Source organism: Moschus berezovskii, chromosome 13, assembly GCF_049115385.1.
Source record: "Moschus berezovskii isolate FMDL1 chromosome 13, NW_MosBer_1.0, whole genome shotgun sequence".
NCBI lineage: Eukaryota > Metazoa > Chordata > Mammalia > Artiodactyla > Moschidae > Moschus > Moschus berezovskii.
The window spans coordinates 75,474,466-75,490,983 of record NC_142472.1 but is presented as its reverse complement, the minus strand read 5'-3'; the positions used below and the strand labels follow the sequence as shown (position 1 = coordinate 75,490,983).

At 45.0% G+C, this 16,518-nt stretch overlaps 1 protein-coding gene across 1 annotated transcript in view; it reads right to left on the bottom strand.

The window, feature by feature from the left end:
• Positions 1 to 16,518, bottom strand: part of VWA8 (von Willebrand factor A domain containing 8) — a 399,072-nt gene that overhangs the window by 53,819 nt on the left and 328,735 nt on the right. Inside the window, exons 38-39 of the mRNA XM_055426030.2 lie at positions 7,144 to 7,252; positions 3,012 to 3,168 (exon numbers count right to left, since the gene is read on the bottom strand). Coding sequence (XP_055282005.1) covers positions 3,012 to 3,168; positions 7,144 to 7,252 — 266 coding nt within the window. The remainder of the gene's footprint in view (positions 1 to 3,011; positions 3,169 to 7,143; positions 7,253 to 16,518) is intronic.

The following is a 16,518-nucleotide window of genomic DNA, read 5'->3' as shown; positions in this document are numbered from 1 at the left end:
CCCGCTTCTCCTCCTGCCCTCAATCTTTCCCAGCATCAGGGTCTTTTCCAATGGGTCAGTTCTTTGCATCAGGTGGCCAAAGCATTGGCGCTTCAGCTTCAGCATCAATCCTTCCAATGACTATTCAGGACTGATTTCCTTTAGGATGGATTGATTTGGTCTCCTTGCTGTCCAAGGGACTCTCAAGAGTCTTCAATACCACAATTGGAAACCATCAGTTCTGTGACGCTCAGTATTCTTTATGGTCCAACTCTCACATCCATATATGACTACTGGAAAAACCACAGCTTTGACAATATGGACATTTGTCAGCAAAGTAATGCCTCTGCTTTTTAATATGCTATCTAGGTTTGTCATAGTTTTTCTTCCACGGAACACGTGTCCTTTAATTTCATGGCTGCAGTCACCATCTACAGTGATTTTGGAGCCCAAGAAATTAAAATCTGTCACTGCTCCCACTTTTCCCCACCTGTTTGCCATGAAGTAATGGGACTGGATGCCAGACTTTAGCAGTACTAAACTGAATACTCATCAAAATGGGACTATTACTACACAAAAGTAGAACACAACATTTTTCTGTGTGTTTTCTGTCTTTTTCGGGGTCTCCACATGCTTTTATTTCATCCTCTCCTTTCTCATCCCCTTGTCCAGCTTCTCTGTATTTGAAGTACCTTCTGGTACTTTCTCACTTGGATTTGGATTCTTCTCTGCAGCATTTAGTAGAGGTGTACGGTGTCTCAGATTGTAAAGAAGCTGCCTGCAATGCTGGGGACCTGGGTTCGATCCCTGGGTCAGGAAGATCCCCTGGAGAAGGGAACGGCAACCCACTCCAGTACTCTTGCCTGGAGAATCCCATGGACAGAGAAGACTGGTGGGCTACAGTCCCAGGGGTTGCAAAGAGTCACACATGACGAAGTGAGCAACACTTTCACGATTTTCTCAGTCCCTTCTCCACTTGTTCTCTCTCCTCCCTTATATCCACTAAATTTAGTTGCCTTATTATCACAGATGCTCCCTCATTTCTTTATCCTGTGGAGCAACTGTACTTGAGAAGCAGATTCCTCACTGTCCATCATGGGAATTACAGAAGGGGTTCTACACTTGCACCCAAGCATGGCTTACAATTGGAGAAGTAAACGGTAACCCACTCCAGTATTCTTGCCTAGAGAATTCCAAGGATAGAGGAGACCAGCAGGCTACAGTTCAAGGAGTTGCAAGAGTCAGACACGACTTAGTGACCAAACCACCACCACGACTTACAAGTCCTTCTGTGTGAATTGCTCTATTCACTTGCCCACTTACACAAAAATTGAGACGGACTGGTGAGGTTTTCAGTGTGGGAACAACAGGAACTCATTGGTTGGGAAGGAGAAGATGATGTGTATCTAATTATTCAGTTCTTTTCCCAAGTAAATATTTGTTATTTATATGAAATGTAAAATTAAAACTGTATTTTAATTCTAACAAGATCTTGCATTATTGGATTTCTCCCACCTTTTTTGAGAAGTTTAAACTGTTTCCATTCCTAACAGTCATTTGTCCTTACAATCTCTCTGAGAGGAAGGGGGAAGGGAGACGCCTATCACCAAAAGAACAGACAGACACACGGCAAGGAAAAATCAATTGTTGGAGGTCTCCAGGGAAGCCGGCAGAGGGGCTGGGAGTGACACTTGTCATATCTACCTGCTGAGCACATGAGGGCCTGAAGCCTTGCAGGCTTTCCTGAGGGTGTGTCTGGAGGGACCTGAGTTTTTGTCCCCATTGTTCTGGACTGTTTACTTGCAGGATGTTTAAGCCCAGCACATAATGTAATACCAGATGTCCTGCGTGGGAGGAATTTTGTAACTCGTGGACGCTGGAGAGCGTGCTTTATCTGAACTGTCCCCAGCTTCTTCCGTGGAGCCCAACAGCGTAAATCTGCCTCCCAGACCAGGACTCTCACTCTCAATCCCAAAGGAGATCTTCCTGGTTCTTTGGTACTTGTCACTTTGAGCTGAAGAACCCATGTGGATGTCTAGGGAAAGGGTCATGAGGTTTCTTCTCATGTTCTAGATGATTCCAATCAGCGTGGCCCCACATGGTTCCAGAATGAAAGCTATAGGCTCATGTGCCTGGATCTCAAGGCCTCCACCCACTGACAGTCAACCCCACTCCCCACCGGCCCTAGCTGGTACCTTCTTTCTGCATATGGCTGGCTCTCTTGACCACAGTCACTCTGCTCATCCTGGCTTGCTCACTTAGCTTTCCCTTCCTGGAAGGTCCAAATACTGGGTGTGTTCAGGCCTCACCTCACATCAGCCCAGTGACTTTCGCCTTCTCTGTATTGCTGGAGGGCACAGCCGCTATATCACAGGACTTCAGCACTTAACCAGGGTGTGTGTGAAAGTGTGTGTGTGGGAGTATGTGTGTGTACACTAGTCCTGTCTCCACATAAGTCTGCAAGATTCCTGAGGGGCTGGAAGGGACCATCATGGAACGTTATCTCAATTTGCTACGTGGCCTGGGAATAGATGTGGATGGAATGATCTGACTTTTAGTTTCTCCAGAGAGAAATACCTTTGGTTTAACTTTTTTTAAAGATTTTTTTTTTTTTTATGTGAACTCTTTTTTAAAGTTTCCATTGAATTTGTGACAATAATGCTTCTGTTTTCTATGCTTTGCCTTTTTGGCCTTGAGGCATGAGGGCTCGCAGCTCCCTAACAAGGGATCCCCCTGCACTCCCTGTGTTGGAAGGTGAAGCCTTTGCCACTGGACTGCCCAGTCCCTGGTTTTACCTTCTAGTGTGCTCAGTCCTTCCTCTGTGACGTTATACGCAGTTAATACATTTAAAAGGGCCTGAGCAGAAAGGGCTGGGGATTATGTTCACTCAGCTGTCTCCAGTGGGGGGTGAGGTGGCTATGGGTTGCGGTTTGTGGTCTACGTGGCTGCATGAAGTGGAGAATCACAGAACCCTGGGTCTGCCCAGGGTCTGCCGTGACGTTTCCCACTCCGGATGCAGTGGGACCACCCACCTCTGCTGAAACGCTCTCTGGCCCATCTCTCTCGCAGCTCTCTTCACCTCCTCAGGAACAGCGTCTTTCTCGGCCTGAGAGACCTGGTAGACAGTGTGGCCTGCGTCCAGCCGGTAAGGGCCTCCCATGCCACCCAGGCCTGCGGTGTCTCTTCCACCTGGGAGGAAACCATGAAAGTCCAGGTGATTAGTCTGATCTAAAGCACAAAAGAGCAGGGCTTTAAGGCAGTCCCATGAAGTATATTAATTACACCTGCGTGCTGTGCTAAGTCCTTTAAGTTGTGTCCGACTCTTTGAGACACTATGGATTGTAGTTTGCCAGGCTCCTCTGTCCATGGGATTTCCCAGGCAAGAATATTGGAGTGGGTTGCCACGCCCTTCTCCAGGGCATCTTCCCCGCCCAGGGAACAAAACCGTGTCTCCCATGGCTCCTGCATTGCAGGCACATTTTTTATCGGTGAGCCGGTGGGAAAACTAGTAATAACTCAAATGACTTTCTTCTGGAAACACAAGGTGTCCCCCAGTTTAGGATGCTCTTCTTCTTCTCCATCCAACCAATTCCAACCTGTATTTCAAGGCTCAGTCCAAAATCCATGACACCTCACCTGATGACAGCCACACAGGGATCAATACTCTTATGCCCTGTTTGTTATTCCTTAAAGTTTTAATTTTCTTACCACCTATAGGATGAATGGGATTATATTTTATATATCTTTGTAGCTCTGTACCTGTAAGAGTGGCTTAAACACCATAAATACTTGGTGTGTGCATGCGTGCGGTCGCTTCAGTCATATCCAACTCTTTGTGACAGGCTCCTCTGTTCATGGGGATTCTCCAGGCAAGAATACTGGAGTGGGTTACCATACCCTCCTCCAGCAGATCTTCCCAGCCCAGGCTGAACTCGTGTCTCCTGTGGCTCCTGTCTTGCAGGCAGATTCTTTACCTCTGAGCCACTGGAGAAGCCCCAAATACTTCGTATATATATGTTAATTAAATGAACAACACTCCTCTTTCTTCACAGTAACCTGATTTTTCATTAAAATCAAAGAAAGACGGTCAGGCTATGGACGTTGTTTCTTCTGCTTTGCAAGTGGTAAAAATAAAGCGCAGAGAGGTTAAGTGACAGACATGTGAACTCGTATCAGTGGCTGAGCCAAGATGAGAAGTCAGTTATTATACTTTGACTTTTAGCTTAGAATAACATGCAACAGATAAATACTGCCAGCTTCAGGACAGTTTTAAAATATAAACCCAAGTTTACATGCTTGTTGGAGAAGGAAATGGTAATCCACTCCAGTATTCTTGCCTGGAGAATCCCCTGGACAGAGGAGCCTGGTGGGCTACAGTCCATGGAGTTGCAAAGAGTTGGATATAACTGAGCGACTAACACTTTACATGCTTGTAAATGTGTATTATGTAATATTGTATGTTGTAGGTATAAATTAAATGCCTAGAAGACTAGGTAGGTAATATTATAAGAAGTGGTGAGAACTTGGCTAACTAGAGAGGACTTGCCTTGTCTAAATATATTCAAATTCAAATCATCTTAAAACATGACATGGACCGCCAAAATATACATATTGGCTCGACTTGGACCCTTGGTTACCAGTTTATTACCCTGGATTTATAATGATTAAAGTATTAGCGATTAGTTTCTTCTTTTCCTTTACACGTAACTTGGGAACTTAGAAGAGAACCCAATACTGGAGGGGTAGCATGATACTGTCTATTATAGTGAAGTATTGATTAGTATAGCATACTGACAGTATTAATACTAACACTAGCATTATATAGCACAGTACTGGATAGTTAAGTCAGACTGCCTGGGTTTGACTCCTGGTTCCAACGTACTAGTCATGTGTCCTGGAGGGAAGTCCCCAACTTCTCTGTGTCTTGGTCACACTCAGCACAGGGCCTGGCACAAAACGAGAGCTCTATAAGGGGCTTCTCTCACCATCACTATGTAGACAACTTCCAGTCGCACAGAGTGAGGCCATTTCTAAGTTTCATAAAGTGGAAATTTTGAAGGTGTTTTTAGGCTTTGGATAAATTATGCTACATTTCCCGTTTCTCCCTTGAAGCCTTAATTGGTGTAATAAGTTAAAAGCAAGAAGTCGGCATACTCTGCTTCCCTTATCAAAGTCCAGGTAGGTTATTTCCTTTTGGGAAATACCATGAGAACAGCCCATTAATTATAGTATTTTTATCCTTTGATTCCAGCACATCTTATTTCTTTTTTATTTAGAATTTGCTGGTGGAAAATTCCACCTTGGATGTGTGTGACTCCTGGCTGTCGCTTATGGATGATCAATGGGCAGAGAGGACTATGGTCATGAGATTCAGGGGTGGAAATGCTATCCTGAGACCTGACTCCCTTTCTACCGGAGGTGCTCCTTAGTTATGGGTAGGTCATAAATGAGAACTTTAAACTTCCCAGGTGCTGAGATGAGATCGTTTCTGGCGAAAGGAGGGAATGACCTACAACCGTCTAGAAGCTGGTGTGAGTGACAGTCAGTCCCTTGGCAAAGTCAGATGGGGGTGGAGAAGATGTGAGGGTGGAATTCGTCACTACCTGCACTTCCAAGAAGCCTTTAATTTGAACTCATGACTCCTGAGTGTGAGCTCAGTTGCGTCCCACTCTGCGACCCCATGGACTGTAGCCTGGCAGGCTCCTCTGTCTATGGAATTTTCCAGGCAAGAATACTGGAGGGGGTTGGCACGCCCTTCTCCAGGGAATCTTCCCAACCCAGAGACTGAACCCATGTCTCTTGCATCTCCTGTACTGGCAGGCAGGTTCTTTACCACTAGTGCCAAAATGAAAATGCTTGCCAGAGAGTCTAGATCTCAAGGTATAATCTTGAAACTAAGCCTGGATATCCTAAATCTGTGAAGATAAGGGAGAGAAAGACAGTGGAGGGGTTTTGATGATGAAAAAGGAAACAAATGACTCATGTAATCAAATGATTACCTTCAGTGCAGAGAATTTTGAGGCAGAGAATGACAAAGAGAGAAAGAATTTGTAGCGAAAGAGCCTCGACAGATTGACAAACAGGCTGGGAAGTAAAAGCAGGGTCATCAGCCCGGACAGATATACGAGCTGGTAGACGCGAGCTGAATAAGAAGCGAGGACCTCCTCTCCAGAGGAGCCCACGGCTGGGAAGCCTGCATCTGGCCAGCACATCCCACAATGCATTCCACAGGGATTAAATCCTGCTGGCTTGACACTAACTTCCAGATCAAAAGCCATTTCTAAAAATATCCTTCCTTTCAAGCTGATGCTTGATGAATAAACAGAGCAAGCGAGGAGTCCACAAGGCCTGCTTGATAGCACATTGTCCGTGCACGGTAGCCCATTTCCTCCTGAGGCTGTCAAGGCCAAGGAGCACAGACTGTCCTCGGGGAAGACGGAGAACGGAGCTCATGCTGGCACGGCTCACGGTCGCGATAAGATCAGACGATGCGCACACAGTCTGGCCCTATTCCTGCGGCCCCACAGCTGTGTCGCTCCAGCTGCCGCAGAGGAAAGAGGAAGGCCATGGTCCTGGCTGGGAACAATGCTCTCGACAGGCAGCCAAGAGGAAGGGACGAACCCCAGGCATCGGCTCAGACCACAACCATCTCTCTTATCTGAGAACTCCGCAGCCTCGATGTACTCTCTTCTGAGATGTGGAAGACAAGGACCATGTCTTTTCAAAGTCCGCTGGTCCAGAAAGAATTTACTGTCATGGTCCCAAGGACAGGGAATTTAAAAGAGGGGGTTAACACTTTTAGTGAATGCATTTTTCATGTCAGGTCTTGAGCTCAGCGCTTTGCAGTCATAATCTTACCGACTCCTCACCACAGTCCTGGGAGGCAGGTCACAGTAGGCCCCTCTGATGAACGAGGGCCAGAACTGTCTGCGGTCGGGGGTTGCTACCTCGACTGTCTGCTGAGTCTGCAGGGCTCCAAATGCCAGGGCTTTTCCGTGTCTTAAAGTCACGCTGCGTCAGAGCGCAGAAGAACACTCCAGCTGACTAACGGGGGTGGAGGAGAAGGCAAACTGATTCCTGAGCCTTCTTGGGGCTGGTGGGCTGTCCACATGGGCTCACGAAGTCTCTGGAAGCCTGACCCAGGAAAGTGCCCATGCTACCAACCTGTGCCGCCAGCCCAAGTGTTGCCGCCCACGTGTGGCATGTTGTCTGGGTCCTCCTCCCCGTGCTTGGGGGAACTCACGTCTTTACCGCTCTCTCTTTCAATTGTTATCTAAAAATGAAGAAATAAGACATTATCACTCTCTGTGACCAAGGCCAGGACCTGCAGGACAGAGAGAAGGGCTGTTTCTCCCTAAGTCCTAAAGTAGCTCATAACCTGACAGATGCCGTTGATAGATGCTCATGATAGATGCTGCTCGTGTCTGGCAAAATTTCACCAGATTTTACATCCATTGAGTTGGGAAGGAAACAAATTAAATTATAAAAAATATTCTTTTTTTTTTTTTTTTTACAGATCTATAAATGTATTTATTTATCATGCACATTAGCTCTTAGGATGCAAATCAATCCCGTGCATACTGGGAAGACTCAGTCCAACGTCTACCACATCACAGACTATAAACTAAGGAGTTAGACTGGATCATGGGGCTTGCCAGGTGGCGCTAGTGATAAAGAACCCACCATTCAATGCAAGAGACGCAAGAGACAAGGGTTCAATCCCTGAGTTTGGACGATCTCCTGGAGAAGGGAATGGCAATTCACTCCAATATTCTTGTCTGGAGAATTCCATGGACAGAGGAGTCTAGTGAACTATAGTCCACCTGGTCCAGCTAAGTCATGGCAGATAAACATTCACCCATTTAATTTTCAAAGAAATCCCATTCCTCAGAAAAAGGCTATTTTATACAAAATATATGAAAAAAGAAACCCAGAAAATATACCTTTGTGTGCTTCACTGATATATGTTACGTGCATAGACACTAAAAACTGCTTATTTTCTGGGCCCACTCTCATTTTATTATGGTATTTATAGCTCTCCTAGTTCATCTCTATTTTAAAACTGGACTTCCTGTTCCTGCAGATCAAACAGAACTAGCGGTACTTTAGTCTTTCTCTTTGAGAGCCTGTGGCTCATTCATTGGTCCCTAATTTAATTCAGCACAGATTCACCAAAAGTACTGAAAACCACACAAGAGTTCCATCCTAGCAGTCAGCTCAGTAGCTATCATTCCACAATAAAAAGCATTTGAAGCAGTCACATCCAAGTACCCTACGAGCCTGCTCCCAAATACAATGATTTTCAGGGTAGACCAGATCAATTTTGTTCAAACAAGCCTTAATGGGAAATGTATTGGCAAGGGATCATCTGAAGTACCATGAGGCCTACAAAAGCCATGGAGGATTGGTCACTGCCCTCAAATTGCTTACAGTGGAGCAGGGGAGCTTGGAAATGGACCTGGAGCATGACACCAGGTCAGTCTTAAGAGCTGACCCATGCCTTCTTAGTGAGTGGACTTTTCATACTGGATGTTAGGATAAACAAAGGTAGGAAGGTAATTTACGGCCTTTGCAAATAAAATGGCTATCAAGAATGAATTCAACATAATTTCCATTCTGTTATGTCCAGACTAGTTCATTTCAAATGTTATGACATCGTAACAAGATTTCAATTAACCAGACCTTTCTGCCCTTACCAGGGAAGCCCTGGTGGTTCAAAAGGTAAAGAATCCGCCTGCAATGCAGGAGATGTGGGTTTGATCCCTAGGTCGGGAAGACCCCCTGGAGGAGGGCATGGAAACCCACTCCAGTATTCTTGCCTGAAGAACCCCATGGACAGAGGAGACTGGCAGGCTACAGTCCAGAGGGTTGCAAAAGAGAGGGACACGAGTGAGTAACTAACACACTTCTGCTTTTAGCTTTGGCAGCACTGACAGAGCTTTTGCCATAACTTCAGCATATTTTAAAATTCAGCAGCCAGGACGTGACAGTTGACATGAATTCCACATATACAATCATGCTCCAAAAAAATGGATGAAAATTAATTCTTCTTTTAAAAAATAAAACTATGCAGAATAGCTAGCAACATTTAGAGAACAAACAAACATTTAAAGTACTTTCCCCAAAACTTGCCACCACTTTTTAACTTTTCTACAGAGTGTAAGAGATTTGTAGTAAATTAAAATATGTATACTGACTACAAGAACTTTAGACCAGCACTAACTAATAAAATTTTCTGTGCTAGAAGTATTTATACCTGAGGCATCTAATATGATAGCTTATTACACAATATGCCTACTAAGTACTTGATTTTTATATTTTATTTAATTAACTAAATTTTAAGTTTGAATTACCATATGTAGTCTGTGACTATCTCACTGGACAACACAGAACAAGGACAAGCTTGCCTCAGCCAGGAGATAATGTTTTTGGTTATCTTAGCAGTATCTTATAGATGTTTTCCACGAGAAATGAGAAAAATAAGAAACATTTCAAAATTGAGATAGAGTTTTATTCTGTGTCAATTTAAGAAATCCATATAAAAGTTATGACTACAGTCTAATGGATTTAAAAAAACCATAATGGAACTTACACATGGAAATATGATAAGCTTTTTAATCCATAAAGATAAAATTTATTACAATAATGGTGTTCAAAACACTTCTGGAGTGCTTTAGGAAGGATCTGCAGAGTCCATGGCAGATTCTATTTTAATATCTTTAATGGTGGCAATTATGTATTCTTTAAAAATAGATTTGATTTTTAATAAATAGCTAAAGGATATTTGGAACTGATGTATATGAACCAAATAGTTCTGATGTGTGTGAATTTTTTGCTAACTTACTCTGTACTCTTTGGAAAGTCAATTAACTTCTCTGGGGCTAAACCTTCTCATCAGAAACTAAAGGGGGTTGAACTAAATAATTTCTCCCATTCCACTTAACATTGACATGTTCTAATTGATTAAATGACTCAAAATCTGGTAAACGAGGGGTTTAGGGTGTGTGTATTATTTATTAAAAATAAATAAAAGAATGGATAAACAACAAAGTCCTACCGTATAGCACAGGGAACAATGGAAAAGAATAGAGGAAACAACGTGTATATATATACATATATATATATAACCGAGACACTTTCTATGCAGTAGAAATTAACACAACATTGTAAATCAACTATACTTCAGTACAAAATGGGCTTCCCTGGTGGCTCAGACAGTGAAGAATCTGCCTGCAATGCGGGAGACCCAAGTGTGATCCCAGGGTCAGGAAGATCCCCTGGAAGAGAGCGTGGCAACCCACTCCAGTATTCTTGCCTGGAGAGTCCCACGGACAGAGTCCACGGGGTCGCAAAGAGTCGGACTAGCCTGAGCGACTAACACTTTCACTTTCTTTCAATACAAAATAAATAAATAAAAGAACTTCAGAAGAGGTATAGAAAACAGACTCCTAGCTGTCTAGTAACTTTACTTTCATTAAAAACCAATCTCCTTTAGACATTTCGCTGCAATTCAGTTATCCTGCTGTAAGAGAATAGCCTTTCAAGTACAAGTACTAAAAATGACAGCACAAAGCAAAAGAAAAGGGCCCTCAAACAGCCCCTCTCAGCTACCTGCAAAATCACGCTCTTGAAGTTGCGAAGACACCTACAATGGGCCATCAGGGAGGAAGAAAATGTGTGTGAACTTTCTGGGCAGAAAGGAACTGCTGTGTTCTTTGTCACCTGTGTGTCCAGCTGGGAACTGGCACAGCTCACACTGCCAACAAGGCTGCTCCCTACCAACCCCAAGTGGGAGTCTGGAGATGTTTCAAAATTGACAAATTCTTGACAAAAACACTCATCAGCCCAAACACGGTGGATTCCAGAGAAATACATACCATGAATTTCCAAGGATACTTACTTAAGAGCAAGCATTTGGGGAGTTTATCTAATTCTGAGTCACACTATGAATGCCATTACAGTCACAGGAGTCTATTTCTCTAGGTGGATGGGAGGAGCGCATCTGATAAGCGGTTTCCAAAGCCATTTTAGGGTATCTCTTACGTGAAATGACAATGATTCATAAAAGGTACGAGGCAGGAAGTCTAGGATAGTCCAGCCCAGATAGAAACTGCAACAGACACCAAGGAAAGCATGTCATTTGAGGAAGCTTGCTTCTTGGGGACAGAAAGATGCTCAGAGTCTCTGATCATTCAGAAAGCTGATAAACTGCTGAACTATTTGAAGTATGTGTTGAGAAAGACTTGGAATGCACTTCCTTTGAGGACTGGTCTCATCTAGAAGGGCTTCCCTGGTGGCTCAGATGGTAAAGAATCCGCCTGCAATGCAGGAGACCTGGGCTTAGGAAGATCCCCTGGAGAAGGGAATGGCAACCCACTCCAGTTTTTCTGCCTGGAGAAATCCACGGACAGAGGAGACTGGTGGGCTACAGTCCAAGGGGTTGCAAAGGGTAAGGCACAACTGAGCGACTGACACTTTCACTTTTCATTTAGAAAGAGTTCAAACAAGTCAATCCAATTACTGATAAACGCCCTACTTAAGTGAATACTTAAGTGTTCACTTACGGCTTCGCAGGTGCCGCTAGTGGTAAAGAACCTACCTGCCAATGAAGGAGACAGGGTCTCCTGGGTCAGGAAGATTCCCTGGAAGAGGGCATGGCAACCCACTCCAGTATTCTTGCCTAAGGAATCTCATGGACAGAGGAGCCTAGTGGGCTACAGTTCATAGGTTTGCAAAGAGTCAGACATGACTGAAGTGATTTAGCATGCACGCACGTATTCACTCACATGGATCAAAGTTTTGCCCAAAACACAAAATATCATGGACTCTTACAACTGTTGATGCAAATTGATGCCCATGGTGAGCTCTTTGCTGTGTTGGTCACAGCTGATGCATCCTACATCCTTTTAGATAAGCATGTTGTAATCCCAAGGAGTTGTCCTCTTTCATATGAATCAAGATGGGAAAACAAAACAAAACAGACCTTGTAAATTATAACTCATAAAAAATGTTTCAGAGTGAAGCAACCCAAAGTAGCGGAGGGACATGACTCATGAAAGCCCTGTAATCCTAGGCAAGGCCCTATACTTTAGGTTCCTCCTCACACTCATGATTTTTTAAAAACCATCAGTAAAATGATATAAATAGCCAGAACACACTCTTGGAAGGAAAGTTCGTTCTTGGAGGAATGACTGGACAACACAGCCGATTCTCATTTTCCAGCTGGAGACGAGGTGTGGAGCAGCAGGCGTTTGCAGCTGCCTCTCCAACATCTACTCCCTCTTTCTCCTCTCTAAACAGAAGTCAGATGAATCACGGTTAGCTGGGACTGAGGCCCAGCCGTCCCATCTCCTTCTGCCAGCGATGTGTCCAGGGAAGAAAGTCTGTGAGCCACAATATAAGGCAAATTCTGTCGGGAGGTTTCTGGGAAAGATTTTCCTCTCGGGTACAGAGCTCGCTCGCGGCCCTGCACAGACTGCCTGCCCCTCCCTTGCAGCACAGACTGCCTGCCCCTCCCTTGCAGCACACACACGCCCGCTGCCTTGGACATGGAGTGAGGACGTGGTGCTTCGAGCTGGGGCATCCACCTGGTGACCACAGGGCATCGAGGAGGAGGTGGCAGAGGGGAGGATGGAGCGGGTGGTGTCCCTGATGACACAGCTGCTCAATCAGCCGTGGAGTCACTTACTTACGGTTTCTACATTAGCAAATAATAAATGTTATTAGACTAGTTTTTTTTTAATATAAAGAACTTTTATTTATTTATTTATTTATTTTTGGCTGTGCTGGGCCTCTGTTGCTGTGGGGGCTCCTCTCTAGTTGCGGTGGCTTCTCTTGTTGCGGAGCATGGGCTCTAGGGCGCATGGGTTTCAGGAGCTGAGATGTGTGGGCTCGGGAGCTGTGGTTTCTGGACTCTAGATACAGGCTCAATAGTTGTGGCACGCAGGCTTAGTTGTTTTGCAGCACGTGGGAACTTCCCGAGGTAGAGACTGCACCTGCGTCTCTGGCATTAGCAGGTGGAATCTTTACCACTGAGCCACCAGGGAAGCCCTGTCCTTATAGCTTAAGCTACTGTATGTTGGGTTTTCTGCTACTTGGAGCCCAATGCATGCAAACCAACTGATTCATTCATTAAAAGACAAATGAGAGGCAGTGGGGCAGGAGCCATGGTCTCGATCTTTGCAGGATGTCCTACTTCCAGAAGACGTGCTTTAAACTTTTCAAAGCTGAAAACTGCCATGATAATATCAGAAATTCTACTTATTACAGTTCCTTATGATTTGGTGATTAGCAGGCAATTCAATGCACTCAGTCATTCATTTTCTCATTCAAACATTTCTGTGTATGTTTATGGTACATTCACTACTCCCTGGAATATGGGGATAACAAGAAACAGCATCTTTGCTTCCAGGAAAATATTTTATAAAGCAGAACAAAGTCACAGCGCTGGGTAATACAGGCCATAATAAGGTACTGAATACATTTGCCTAAAACATATTCTCGTCTGAGGTTATAAGAAAAATAGGGGCTTCCCAGGTGGTGATAGTGGTAAAGAACCTGACTGCCAAAGTAAGGAAACATAAGAGATGAAGGTTTGATCCCTGGGTCAGGAAGATCTCCTGGAGGAGGGCATGACAACCTATTTCCAGTATTCTTACCTAGAGAATCCCACGGACAGAGGAGCCTGGTAGGATACAGTCCATAGGGTCGCAAAGCTGGACACGACTGAAGCAACTTAGCATGCATGCATATGAAAAATATAGGAAATTTCTATCACAGATACAATGAAAGTCACATTAATATGGCCCTAGGTATGATGGTCTTTCATATGAAGACAGCTGCTTAAAAATAAAAAGCAATAGTTCCTTACCCAGTTTTCATAAACAACATGCGACTTCTACAATGATATCACAGGATAAAACTACCTTTGTCCACTGGCAGCTTCTTTGTGTTCTAGCTACAACCTCTGGCAAAGCCATCAAAGTATGTAATTCATCTCCGGTTTCCCCCTGGCTGGTGGCAACATTTTCCTTCACATATTCAATGACCTCCTGTCCTCTTTAATCCTCTTAGTTCTTAAAAAGCAGGAGATGATCTAATTTGTGGTCATTAATATTAAAAAATGATCCTGCAGCTGATATTCAATTGTACTTAATAATTCTCCCCCAAAGGGCATTCACATGGTAAGTGCTCTTATCACAAAAGTGGGAAATAAAGTCTAGGGACCAGCAAGCAGGCAGAGATGGGGGATGAAGCGGGGAGTTGATGGGGGGCATGCGGGGACTGTTCCCTGGCCCTGAAGACAAGGCCTATGAGGTGAGCACTGACAGGCGACAGGCAGAAGGCGGGTCTGTGGCTTGTCCCGCAGCAACTCTTGTCTCTCTAGTCCTGAAGGAGCAGGCAGCTCTTTCTGCCTTAGAAAGGTCTCCGGTCCTTTCTCACAGGCTCCTTCAAGTCCACCATCAGCCCTCCTTCCTGACCCTGCTTGTCCACTTCTCGAAACTCAACCCCACTCTGTCTACACTCCCCCTTTCTGCCTGAACACTCCCAGAGACTTACGCAGACTTCACTTTCTGGTATAAGTGATGAGGTTGATGAATACTTTAAAATATTTGAAACTGTAACCCCCAAATATCCTCCTTTCTCCACCTAATGCGATGTTCTGGAATGCATCCCTGTGTGCATCCTATGTTATTTCTCTATCTGTGTTCAAAGTTTCTGAAAAAGATCCTCCCCACAGGAACGACTCTTTTCACAAAATCCATTACTCAGCAACAAAAATACCCAGTCTGATTAAGGTGAACAACGTTTTATAGGTTTCACAGACTTGGGCTCACAAGAGGGCAAAAATATCACTTTATGAATATTTTACTTTACATTTATCTTGCTGGCACAGTGACTTATACATACATGTGCTGTGCTGTGCTCAGTCACTTCAGTCGCGTCTGCCTCTTTGTGACCCCATAGACACAGCTCGCCAGACTCCTCTGTCCATGGGATTCTCCAGGCAAGAATACTGGAGTGGGTTGCCATGCCCTCCTCCAGGGGCTCTTCCCAATCCAGGGATTGAACCCAGGTCTCCTGCATTACAGGAGGATTCTTTACCATCTGAGCCACCAGAGAAGCCCAAGAACACCAGAGTGGGTAGCCTATCCCTTGTCTAGGGGATCTTCCCAACCCAGGAACTGAACCAGGGTCTCCTGCATTGCAGGCGGATTCTTTACCTGCTGAGCTGGCAGGGAAGTCCAGATGCCTAACAAAGACGCATTAAATGCCTGTGGGAGAGGCAGACCGGCAACAGAATGTAACAGTCTCAGCTTCTGCACACAGTGCTCTTCACAATAAAACGTTGGCAGGAACTCTTCCTGCCAGCCTGTAACTGGCAAACAGCACAGCAGTGCTCAGCCACTGGTCAGCGGACAGCCATCTCCTGACAGGGGCAGGAAACATGCGACCTTGCTGGCCCTGTGGCGTGGTTCTCAAATCCTGATCCTGCACTTCCCACAGCTTGACTCTGATCCCTGCCTCGGCCTCAGCTCCAGTTTCTGGGGAGCCGCCTGCCTCAGCTGACTCTGTGCCCCACAAGTGTGTGGGCAGCGGCCTCTCTCCTGCTCTCTGGTCTAGACAGAGCTGTTGGAATGGCTGTCTACAATACAGTGCAGAATCTGCCTAAAGCAACCTCAAGCTTTACTTAGAGTCCTTACTCATCTCTTTCTTCTGCTGAAATTCAAATAGGAACAAAAGATGCAGAGGACGTTCGGAAAATTTGAGAAGACAGACGTAGATAGTGGAATCAAGAGGATGGTTCATGGATTAAGACGAGCAGAAACCGATCTTTAAGGGAAACCAAATGTTGTTATCATTGTGTGTAGGTGACTGTCAAAAACCCATGTTAGGAAATCACAAAAATTGGCATGGCAAGAGTTCACTGGCATGGACAAGCCAGCATGGATGCCGCCTGCTGAGCATTGTAAACCTTCTCACAGGACAACTGCTAATTAAATTCAGGGAGAGTGGTGTGCGTGCTAAGTCACTTCAGTTGTGTCTGACTCTGCGACCCTATGGACTGCAGCCCACCAGGCTCCTCTGTCCATGGAACCCTCCAGGCAAGAATACTGGAGTAGGTTTGCCATTTCCTTCACCAGGGTCTCTTACAGTCTCCTGCATTAGCAGGCGAGTTCTTTACCACTGGCGTCACCTGGGAAGCCCTCAGCGAGTGGAGGCAGGGCAAACTGTCAGGTCTTTGTATATTCTACCTTCTCTATTTTTGCATCTTTTATTTTCAAGAGACTTCAAAAGGTTAACATTCAACATTTGAGTCAATTCAAGCCTCGCCAACAGACATCCACAGCCAAGGAAAAGGTTGGCCACGCAAGGCCGTCTCTACTACAGCAGAGAGAGTGCAAATGCTTCGGTTCTGTGAAACACACAGTGGCCCTGGCAAGAGACATCTACTGCCATGTGCTTTTATTATTAGAGAAGCTAAATGATCTTTCCTGGCATTTCCTGGCCCAGGTGATTTCAGTCTTATACCCAAGC